The following is a 12,482-nucleotide window of genomic DNA, read 5'->3' on the forward strand; positions in this document are numbered from 1 at the left end:
AGTGCGAGTGGCAGGGTTGCGGTGTGATTCGAGAATTTTTTTTTTGTCTAATTTTTTTACAAATTCATTTATAGTGCTTCTTAGGCTTTTTCGGTCTGGTTTGTTCAGTTTAATTCGCTCGATCAATATGCATTCAACATTGCCAAGTTACATAACGCTTGTACATAATTTTGTATGGACTATAAACAATCGTAAAAGGGAAATAATAAAATAATACAAATAAAACATAATAAAATACCTGAGGACGGCTGCTTGCGTTGTGGCCGAAACGTCGTGAGAATTATTTTATTATGTTTTATTTTTATTATTTTATTATAAAGAATCGATTCGTGAATTTAACACGGAGGCTTTCATAACCACTATTTTGATTCGATTAGATGCTTTGGTCAGATCGCCGCATAAGTAACGTGTGTGTCGTAGACCCTCCCCAACCCGACACAGTAAATTAATAAGGTTGTCACATGATGAACAAACGTGCAAATGTATTATTGCTTCAGCAGCACCACTGGGATGATATTGCAGAGCGATCCACGTAACATTTAACAATTGGGTACGGACGTTACCCTGGTGGTTACAGCCAGCATCATCAGGCAGTTGAAGAATAAAAAAAAACTCCAACAGAAGCAAGAAGACCTGCCAATACAGCCACGGTCTTCTTGTTCAAAAGTAAAGAACTACTTTAACGCTCTACGTCAATTCACTGCTGGATAAATAACAAAATAGATAAGCAAACAATATGTCTCCCGCATACAATATGTCTGTCCACACACATAAAGCATTTTTTTCCCCACAATGACTCATCGGCCGCACGGCCTTCTGGGACTGAATAATTTCAGCTGATTCAGTACAAGTTAACTCTGGAGCGGTTTTTGATGTACAATTGTCAGCAGAGTCAGGCTTGCTTGAATCCATGTTGGTGAACTGCCAGATGCTATAGTCAATGACCTCTTCTAGACATGGGTCCTAGTTCCATTCAACATTATATACTGCAGTACATAACTGCTGGATGAAGGCTATCCAAAGGTGTGTCCATTATGGGGGTTGTTTGATCATACTTCAAAACACCGACCAGGGTGGGTTAAGGAAACGAAACAGGAGGATTTATCCACAAATCTGCCTGTCGCTTGATGAAGCTAGTTGTAATTACTGGCGAAACGTCGAACTCACATTGTAAAGGTTGTGGATTTTCTCTCCAACACACCTGTTTGCTGTGCTCGTATCGAATTGGCATGTTCTGTTTACGTGACAACCCTTACTAATTGGCTTTGTCGGTTGGTGGTGGGTCTAACGACACATTCATATTTACGCAATCTAACCCAAAAAAAACCTATATTATAGATTGAAGAATGCGGGTGGGGGGTGAGTAACAACCAGTTCAGATATGTCACTTGCCACTGATGTTAGCCGTGAGTGGCAGGAATTATAATTAGGTTGATGGGTTCATAGTGCAGTGCAATAACCACTCCAATGTCAATTACCTCCACTGCCCCATGCAAAGCATCCCACAGTATATAGTGAATAAATACACCCGTGGATGTTTAGAACATGAGCTGTAAGTAAGACCAATGGAGAAATCCAGCACTCAGATCGAGACAATGATGAATAAGGCTGTGAGTTATGAAAGAATGGCATTGTGTCACTGTAAAGCCAGTCCAAGGAACAGAGTCCAATTTTCACTGCCTCGACAGCCAATAAACGCTGCCTCAGCTCTACAGTCTGGCCACTGAGTCACCACGTGAAGTCAAAATACGATTGTAAAAGAACACACGCTGGCCTATGTAAACAGCCCGCATTTGTAAAGTGTGTGTGTGTGCGCGCAGGAGGAGTTTCAATCCGCTTGTTTGCGCGAATAAGTGGTGCAACTTTTGAAAAATTTGAAAAATTAACCACAAAGTGCTCAAGTGGAATGTACATAGCAGTGATCGGCCCCCGTCTGTGAAAGCGTCGTGGCAAGATCATCCTGCATAACAGTCGCGAGACTCAGCCAGGCTTTCCTGGGCAAACCAGAGTCACGTAAAAAAATATTTTAGAAATATTAAGTGATTTTTTATTATTTGCTCTAAATGGGGGTTTGCAAATTGAATAGAGTATACCGTAGTTCATTTCATCACGTATTTGCTCCATGCAAGGCCATGACATGAATGAGAAACAATGTGAGACATATCCGACGTTGCATATAGATTAGAAATATGCACACTGCCAAGTAGATTTGAATAAAACTGCAAATTATGCAACTACAACAAAAACATGCGTGGAGAAATGCCGGGAATAAATTTACACTGAGAAACATAAACACGTGGGCCAGGGAACAATATGCAAATCGGAAATGTCACATTAAATTAGAGGAGGCTTGGCCAGGCCGCTTTGCAAGGAGACATTATGGCTAATGGACAAGGCTCGTCAGAGAATGGTGACCAAGAGGACGTTCACGGCAGAGATGGTCTGTGGCATCGGAGGAGGATGAGAAATGGCAACAGCATGGGGAGCATAGTAGGGTTGGCTACGTACGGTGTGAAAGAAGTTCAACATACATACAGTACATCACATTCAGCAATGGATCGGCCAAGACTCTCGGTGATGATCGTCATCGTGAGTAATTGATCTTACTTCTAATTTAAAACCCAGGGAAGGAGTCCAATACTTCTAGTTGTATGTTTAGAATTAGCATTTTCAAATTTATATTCCAATTATGCTGTCTGCATCACGTCCTAAGACAAAGAGGCATCCATTGCAATGGATCACCCTGTGTCATAGAATTGCCCCGAAATTTGTCTTCACAGAGCTACTTATGAAATTCCTTCTATAGGTCGTCTTATGTCCACTTGGGGGGGCACAGGTGATATATGCTCTGCAGATAATGTTTGTTGTCAACCGAAGTAAAAAATGTGACTGATCTGGAAAAATGCAATTCAAATGAATTAAACAGAAATGTGTGAGGTTTAATCTACAATTGAAGTTTTCGTGACTGCAGGGATCCATACTCTTTGGTTATTTCGGTAAAGTCACGTAGATATAAAACTAAATAAATAAAATCACGACGTTTCAGGTGCAACACAACCGCAGCAGGAAACAACTGCTGAAACAAGTCCGAAACATCGTGATTTTATTTATTTTGTTTTATACCTACGTGACTTTACCGAAAGAACCAAAGAGTATGTATGATGTTTATTGTGTTGTGTCTATTTGAGAACCTCAGACAGGTGAAATGAGAATTTAAATCCTTGTAATTCCGCCGTGCAGGACTCCGGCTGTTGGGTCCACTGCACGGCGAGATAACCATTATGGCACCGCTACACCATCATACACAGTCGTACACCATTCATTTAAATAATTGTACCTTATGTTGTAGCGCATGGCACATCTACTATTCACCTCTCCAGCGATGTATCAGTGCCATTCATTGGCGTGTGTATAAAACATCGGTGCAGACAGAGAGACGGAGCTGACGCATGATCGCCATCGACCAGGACAGCACATCCTTTCACTTCCCACTCGCCAGCATGATTCACTCACTGGAGGCAAATAACGGAGGTATGTTGGGTGTCGTGTTTGTTTAAAAGGGGTTATTATGTTTTGCACCGATACATCGACGGATATAGATTATTTAAACGTGTGACACATCCCTCGAATGTCACGTTTTCCATGCATGTGCTTTGTATGTGGTGGGCAGCAGAGGGTAATGCAGCCTAATCCATTGTTGTCCTGTTCCTCTACGCTCCCGCATCTATGCTCCCCGCCATCACAAAACAAAGGTCTGACCTAGAGCCTTTAACAGACTGTTAGGGTGTGTGCTGTTCGCGATTCGCACACTTGGCTACGTGCGGTACGAAAGAAGTTCAACATACATACGAAGGCCTGTACAGCACCCGAGGGGGTGGGTGGACAGCACCTCACTGTTGGTGATTTTTATACACCGCACCATGTCCTCATTCGAGGCTGAGTCGACCTAGGGGATGCCCAGAACCGGTTCAGATAATCGACACTGGTGTTGGCCGTGAGCGGGAATCGAACTCGGGTCACCGGGCTGGTAACGCAGCGCGCTAACCGCTACATCACCCAAAAAGCCACGCACAGAAGACACGCTTGGTAAATAAATCGTTCTCACGGGCGATTCCTTCACACGGCAGTGCCTTCCAACGGATGCAACACTCTCAACGTCTCGCAAGCGTCACAGCTATCTTAGCAACAATCTTAGCAACGTCACACCGCGTACAGCCAAAACATCACCCCGTGTTCTGGAAAACAGGGCTCATTAGGTAAACGGTGTGTGGGTGAAACACGCGCCCTATGAGACCGTGCTTGGCGAGGTTTTCCTGCACACTGATGCCAAATAATGCCCGTGGCGTGGAGAGACCTTCATCCGACTGCGGTTTGACGCAGGGACGGTGCACGCACGTTGGATGTAATGGGTCCACGCGACGAGCAGCGGCGAGAGGTCGCTCAATTCACGACGAAAGAATCGTGACCCCTGCATCGAGACGATTTGTTGAATCGCCGAGGAGGGGAGTGGGGGGGTAAATCACTGCACCCGTATTCTGTAGAACCGTAGGGCTGGTCATCACGCAGGACGTAGAAGGGATGGCAATAGCGCGAGGAGCCACTCGTCCACGACGCTGCAGCTGCTGCTGTCCATTCTGCCGACGCTATTGACGCGAGCGCTAAAGCTTGCGGAAGGTCCATTCGAGCAAAACTGCAAAAGGGGCAAAAAAAAATCCCGTGCTCTGCCCCTGACTAGCAGCATGCCTATCGGGCTCAGCCACACGAGAAGTGGCCAGGGCACCAGTGTAGCGAGCCACCCTTTCTGTTATGCAGGTGAACTGGAACCGCGATCGGACGGAGCGTGATGAAACGGAACGGGGGGCTCCGAAGTCGCTCGTCAGGAGTGGCGACAAACACCTCGGCAACACATGCCGGTCCTGGCCTTCCTTGTGGCCTTATCGCACGAGGGGCTCGCAGCGTAGGTCAAGGCGCTATGGCGGTGGTGTCAACAAAAACTGAAGATAAGAGGTGGCCGGGTATCCCGGAGGTCAGAGCGCTGGGCTTGTACCGCTGAGATGCTGGGATCTAATTCCAGGCGGTCGCTTGTTATTAACGCTGGAATTGGTGGTCACGTAATCGTCACTGGTTTTGGCCGTGAGCAAGAATGCAACTGGTTGTAGGTTTTTACCCTTTCAACTGGTACAAAAACTGACACCTTTATACAAGGCATCATGTTTGCAATAACCACAACACAAGCAGTCAAAATGCAAACAAAAATAAACAACTCATATGATGATAATGATATGCACTGTCCTTGAAGTTGATTGGTCCACACCCGAGACAGCTTTTCTTAGAGCCTAGTCTCCATTGGTGTTGGACCAGATGACGCCAAAAGGCATACTTGTATAAAGGTGTCAGTTTTTGTACCAGTTGAAAGGGTACAAACCTACTACTATATTTTGCCACTGGTAAAAGAGATGTCTCATAGAATACAACTGGTGTCGCCGGGTATCGTAGCGCTGCTCCTGGCTAGCTAACCACCGCGCCACCGCTCCCCGCACCACGACAGCCGCCACCGCCACCTCACTGGGGTCCACACCCCGGCGTGCAAATGCCTCCGTCCCGTCTCGATGGAGCCACTTTCTGCGGAGGGGAGCGCACGGAGCCGTCGCATGGCACGCCTCGTCAATCCACGCCTCAGCTCAAGCGGTGCATCTGAAAAGGGCTGTGCTTGTGCATGAACGAATTCCTTTTCCTTCGCAGCAGGTGAGGGCCTGTTGAGATGCAACGTGTCTTTTGTGAGGAAGATGAAAGGGCCGTATTGGCACTGCGACGTTTTCAAAATGATGCGCTCTACAAGGCTGGTTCACTCCCACTGCTGTGAGACGTCACTTTAGCTCAGGTCCTGCAGTTTATCAAGTTGCAGATCCTCAAGTGTTCATGGACAGTTTATGGGTTGTGCAATTTTCAAGTGATATGTTCATTTGTTCCATTTGTGTAGCTTCTGATTACTTCTCACTTTAGCCTCAAATTGCTTTCATCGCCCTCATCGTCATCAGCCATAATCTATCCACTGCTGGATGAAGACTTCTGCAAAGCCTTTGCCACATCTCAGTTGTGCGATGCAACAATCCATTGCTCTGCAGAAATTATGGAAATATTTGTGAAAATAATTTATCCTTTCTTAAAACGTGCGTGGGCCAGAGCTCATCTCAATCCGCAGCTCCGAGGCAATGAAGGAAACTCCACATTCCTATGGCCTGTCTCTGCATTGGACATATGCTGTCGGCTTCCCACATAGCAAAACTCAGAACAATCACGACGTTTCAGGCGCAACACAAGTGTCCGAAACGTCGTGATTTATTTTATTTTATACCCACGTGACTTTACCGAAAGAAGCAAAGAGTACGGATTCCTGCAGTCACGAAAGCTTCAAATCAAGATCGGGACAATTAATTGAGTCGACGCCTGAGCGCCATTCGAGCCCGCAGCGGCACACTCCATGCAAGGCAAGAAAGAGGGTGACCCATCTTGGGTTAATCCACGGAGCGGTTTGTCAACGCTCGGCTTGTTTGACAACGTGAGGGTCTCCAATTTCACCGTGGCTGGCGGCCAGCCCCCGCCGAGTCTCCGAGCACCGCAGTGCGATTGGTCACGCGTCAGCACGCTGCTCCTTCCACCGCTAAACCCGTCTCACCTCCCACGCTATGGCAACGGCACCGCCAGGAGCGTGCGTGCACTCGGTGAGTCCGCAACAGCCGTGTGACCCCGACTTAGTTTCGGGGGTAACACTAGGCATGCCACCTGTCTTGGTTTTCCCAGGACTGTCCTCGTGATGACGTAGCTGTCCCAGGGTAGCTGCACATCTTTCCAGGACAATGAAAAGTCCCGGTTTTTACGTAGTAATAATAATAATAGTTCAATTTAGAACGCGCGCAAATTTGCAGACGTAGTGGCCGCAACTCAGAGGCGCGGAGCCAAGCTCAGAGTCGCTCGAAAGCACGTGGTTGTAGAGGTGAGTTTTTAAGTGTCTCTTGAAGGAGGCGATTGAGGTGATGCTGCGAATGTGCAGAGGGATATCGTTCCAGACTGTTGGGGCTGCCACCGAGAAGCGGCGCGTAGACACGGTGACCATCCTGGATCTTAGTATCAAGAGGAGGTCGTGAGTCGCGCTGCGCAGGCATCTGCCGTGTGCTGAGCTGCAAGTTGTCAATAATGAAGAAAGGTACGTACGTATGTATGTTGACCTTTCGGACCGTGCTTAGCCAAGCGTGCTAATCAGAGTTGCGTTATAATAATTCACAACCTAAGACGTTACATTTACACGTAGTTCTCCCCTGTTCCGGTATCGCAGCATATTCTTCTTCCCACGATATGTCCCGGTTCGTTGTACCTCGTTAACATGCAAGATGGAAGCGGTGAGGCTTCCTATTGCGACGCGTTCTGGCATCTCCCAGTTGGCATCGCTGCAAGATACCATTTTTGTTGGCAACAAGCAAACATTTTTTCAATCAACTGATACGGTTCAGCCAGTGAACAAACACTCTTCGATACTTCATCTGCCGGATTGTTCGGCATTAGCGCTGCCCACAGATGGGGTAGCTAACGCTTAGAATTGTGCGCAGTGGTCAGGAAAATATGGGCCACAAATTTGAGGCCCTCGAAAGAACTGTGTTGGCATCAGCCACGCCTGCGGGGGCACGATGAAGGCAGCGCGTGACATTTGTGGTGGCGGGTGAGATGAAAGATGGCCGACCGGGACGTTGTTTTGGTGGCGGCTGTCGTCTTTGTTGTCGTATTTGTCACCCGGACAATGCGGCGGACTGAAATACGGATGGCCTTCACCTGCCAGAAGCCTTCCTGCCAACTTCAGTACTGTACCATTTTATTCAGGGGTCAGGATGAGGTGATGTTAAGTCTCTAGTTCACCTAAGCTCTTTGGCAACTGCTGCAAGCAAAGTCTGGATTTCCCTTCCCACAGCAGTCACGTGATGTCGACACCCTACCCCTGTTCAAGACCTTCTTTTTGGATATGACCAACTGCCTCTCTCCAGAAAATGAATGCACCCACTGTTTCTGTACAGCAGCAAGAGATGATGAGTGTGTTAAGTTTTTCACATTGGGACGCGATATAAATCCACATTCTATTGTATTTTTGCAGCCCTGCCCATGGCCACTCAGGCCGCAATGGACAAACTCTGCAGCAGGGCCAAGATGGGCCGTTTGGAACCGCCACTACGACTAATCTGAACGATGCTTAGCCCAGACCACCCTGCCATTATATGACTGATATAAACATGCCGGCTGGTTTCCTGCTCCCCGCCGTGACCTTGACCTCTAGGTAAATGTATTTTACAACCCTTTCCCGATGTTATTCTTAGTGTTCAAGCTACCGCATTTCTGGGGAGGCTCAACCGGGACACATTGTAAACCCTGAGCACCTCCCTCCATCAGCTGTGCCCGCAGTTACATAGTCACACCCACTCAATCACGAGCCCCGCACACGCAGTGGCCTCTCTGGTCTTTCTGATATTGGCAGCACCTATTGACCCACAGGCCCCAACTATTCCTTTTCCAGCCTCACCCCCTGCTCGGGTAGCTCCATTCTTTCCAAGTAGAGTACATATCAGAAGTTAAGCACGAGGCCAGAATATTTTAATCTTGGGACAAAATCCAGATTTTTTTTTTTGGTGACAGCCCTTCTGAAATCTGGATTGCCTCTGCCAAACCAGGACGTTTGGTAGCTTCACCTGTTATACTATTGATGCCATATCATGACAGAAAATCCCTTTGAAACTCTGGTAGCAAAAAGTGCACAAACTGTATTCGGGAATGCCCGTGTAAGGTGATGCTAAGAAATATTTCTACAGTATCTTCAAATTAAGTTTTTATTTCGGCACACTCGGGGCAAATATTGTGTTTGCCTTGCACAGAACGTTGTAAGTTCCAAATGAAGGCATGAGGCGCTGCAGATTGACGGCAACACATTCAACGTTAAACACCTGCGAAATGCAACAGAGTGTAATTGACACTGAGCAAGACTGCTGCACATTGGCCAGATATCTTGCAAGAGATGGAAGCACCCACAATTTACTCCACCACACATGACCTGCCGATCGACGAACTGTGGTTGTACCCCCTTCATACTGCTTGTGGGTGGACAGAGGCGACGAGATGGACAAAACCTGCCCATTGTTTCACCTGCCTCTCGCTGGGAGAGGTCAAATTGGTGACCTGTCCTGGATTGCAAGTCCAGCATGCTCACCACGATGTGCACCAAGACAGCGTCGCCAACTCGCGGTATGCCATGTTAATAGGCCAGGCTGATTTAAATTGACAAGATTTTGTTGACCAAACGAATTAGGTGGAGGCAGCACGAATGCACACGCACGCCTCAGAGGGCACAGGGGCACAAAGACAAAGATCCCCCGTATAGCCTTAACAGGCGGTTGGGGAAAGTTCCATTAGCAAGCAGCGCCTATGAAGGCTGGCACAGCACACGAGCGCGTGGCCGGACAGCACCACGCCCGGTCGCCTTTGTCTCCCTAGTGCCGATGTTAAAATACTGCACGAGGTACTCATTTGAGGTTGAGTCGACCTAGGGGAGGCCCAGGACCGGTTCAGATAATCGTCACTGGTGTTGGTGGCCGTGAGCGGGAATCGAACCCGGGTCGCCGGGTTCGTAGCGCAGCCACACGAACCGCTCGCGACACCACCGCTCCCCACGGCACCTCTGACACCACAAGCGCCTGCTTCAGAATTCAGATTCACAGTTATTTTGTTTGCACGTACAGTAGGCTAACGTTGTGTCTTACTTGCCAAAGAAGACAGAGGGGAGTGCAGCAAAGGCACACCCAATCTTGTCAGTTAAATTGCCCCACGCCCTTCGGAATGGTATGCGAGCGAGCGAGCGGAGAAAGTCAGCGGAGTCCCACCGCAGGGCAACTTGTAGCCCACCCTTCTCCAGCGTCACTCGCCGGCATTCCGATATCCTCCATCAGCACGCGTCTCGGGGTGAGGCTGTGGAGAGCGCGGGGCTGTGGCCTCTCTCCCCCCTGCCATGTCACCTCCAAAGGTCTTTAATGTATGGCCCGTTCGCTTGTTTGCACAGCGGTGGACAGAGTTATAATGAACTGAAAACTAAGCATTTTTTATTTTACCAGGGAAGGCCCACTGAGCTATATAGGTATTTTTCAGAAGCGACCTGGCCACAAATGATAGCTCAACGAAGTGGCTTATCACGTGGGAATTTATAGCGTGGAGGGAAAACGGGAGGACCCACGAAAAATCCACGCGACCACAGGGAGAGAAACATGCAAACTCCAAATATACAGGCGTCAGGGTCAGGATCGAACCCACACGCTCCTGCATACCAGGCGAGGTAGAAAACACCTCGCCACCATACGAGAGAAACCACCCTGGGCGATGCCGAACTCACAAGGTATCACAAGCTAAGCAGGGCTCAGCCCGGCTCGTAGGGGAATGGCAATTCACCCTCGTCACAAGCCATTGAATTCCCTGAAAGGTTTAAAAAAATGTTTGAATCAATAATCCATTATCTTTTTATATTTTAAATACTAGCTACTCGAGGGGTCATGTAAAGCTATTATATGGCACAAAAATATTTAATAAAAAAAAACTTTGATCCTGATGCACACATTTCGATATATATCATGAGCTTAAGAATTGAAATTAAACCGTGAATGGATGCAACGTTGCACCTCTACAAGTAAGTGCTTGGATGAGAAATTTCCTATAAATATGGTGTAGGCCCGAGCAGCAAAGTGATCATAAGATGGCAGCATAGTCATTCATTATTAAATCCATCTATATGGAGCTTTGAGAATAATCTCGTCATATGGGTGGGTTTTCTCCAGGTACTCTGGTTTCCACCCACATGCCAAACACTTATGAATAGAATTGGCCACAGATACCAATGTAAGGAACCATACATTGGTAGCAGGCCATTCCTGGGCAAAACAATGGGGAATTATTGCAATGCCTTGAAGACCATCCAATTACGCATAACCAGGGGACAAAGAATCCTCCAGAAACTTGCTCACAGATTATACAACGCACGTATTCCGGGTATAATTACAGCATTAACGCAGCCCTGCATGCACGCCCCACGCTGTGGCTACATGCACATAGCTTGGCGAGGCTGAGGAGTCTGGAAGGGATGAGGGACGGCATGTGTGTGTGGAGGGAGGAAGGAATATGATTGAGCCTGCCCAGACCTGCCCGAGTTCTGGGCCGACGGAACAGAGAAACACAGGCATGAGCCGTTGCTGTCATTGGCAGGTGGAAAAACACCAGTCAAGTAAAATAATCACGCACCCCCCCAGCGATTTTAACAAATAATAAATAACCTTGTTTTCGCAATTTAGTAACAAAAAATACAATGGTGTGTGTTTCTAATTTCACCGTCACGTTTGTATCGTTGAAAACAAAAATGCCACGTCTACATTGTAAGTGTTTAATCAATCCATTACACTTAAATCTAACGTTAAAATAGAAGTTCTAGAAATGGTAAATAATCGAATTGTCACATGCTTCCATGCGTGTACCATGTGCAAAAGAACCCACTTCAATTGATGAATCAATGCGTCGTTACTTGGCCAGAAAACACCATTCGAACGACTGACATCTTGATGAAATGGCCAAAACATCACTTTGGCAGCTTTCCCTGATTGTTTTGTGTTGGCAACATTACTATGTTTTTGCCAAAAATCATGCGAAGAGAGGCATTTGTCAACAACTTTAATCATGCCCCATGCTTGCTGGAAGTGTGTCCTCGATCCAAAATAGAGGATTAGGGTTAGGCTTGGACAAAACTCAGCGGGGATCAAAAAAGTAAATGTTAAACAAACTGTGAACATGTGTTAAACGATTAACAGAATGAGTAGTAATACGATCTGCTTTTGCCTATGACGGATTCCGCTCTAGATCTCACCACCTATGTAAATGATGCACTGACAGTTTTTTTTCACTTTTCTCCAAGAACGTAGAAGGGCACTGAGACTCCATCAGGGGCTAGGTCTCATCCGCCTCCAGCCACCACTGACTGTACTGGGATGGTGACTACGAACCCACCTGTCCCAGGTTGAGGGTGACGTTGACGTGATTGTAGTGTGGCCCCCGCGAGAGTGGAGGGCTCTGCCAAGAGCGCTCCGTGCCGTCGATGGTGTTGCTGACCGGGTGAGCAGAGTCCGGGTCGTCCAGGCTGCAGATCTCGCACAGGTTGCCCTGGGAGCGCGCAGAGACGGAGAAGCAAACCGTTAACATTGTTTTGGAGTCCACGTGGTCTTCCAAAACCAGAATCAAAATCTTTATTTGTCCTGGAGAAATTCGATGAGCTATGAAGCTCCTTTTCACAGATGTCCAGTGGGGCTCAGGGCATAAAGTTACAACAATACAAAAAAAACCAATAAGAGTGCAAAGCATAGGAAAGATAAGCCAATCACTAAAACAAATACATAAATACTGTATACTAAAACTAATAT

The 12,482-nt window shown here is 47.3% G+C and overlaps 1 protein-coding gene across 1 annotated transcript in view; it reads right to left on the minus strand.

Annotated features, from left to right (window-relative positions):
• Window positions 1-12,482, minus strand: part of LOC133344152 (laminin subunit alpha-5-like) — a 93,597-nt gene that overhangs the window by 75,172 nt on the left and 5,943 nt on the right. The window contains 1 exon segment of the mRNA XM_061554153.1: window positions 12,073-12,225. Within this exon segment, the coding sequence (XP_061410137.1) occupies window positions 12,073-12,225 (153 nt within the window).

The sequence above is a fragment of the Lethenteron reissneri genome, chromosome 19, assembly GCF_015708825.2.
Source record: "Lethenteron reissneri isolate LAM-NWPU_2019-01 chromosome 19, ASM1570882v1, whole genome shotgun sequence".
Classification (NCBI taxonomy): Eukaryota; Metazoa; Chordata; class Hyperoartia; order Petromyzontiformes; family Petromyzontidae; genus Lethenteron; species Lethenteron reissneri.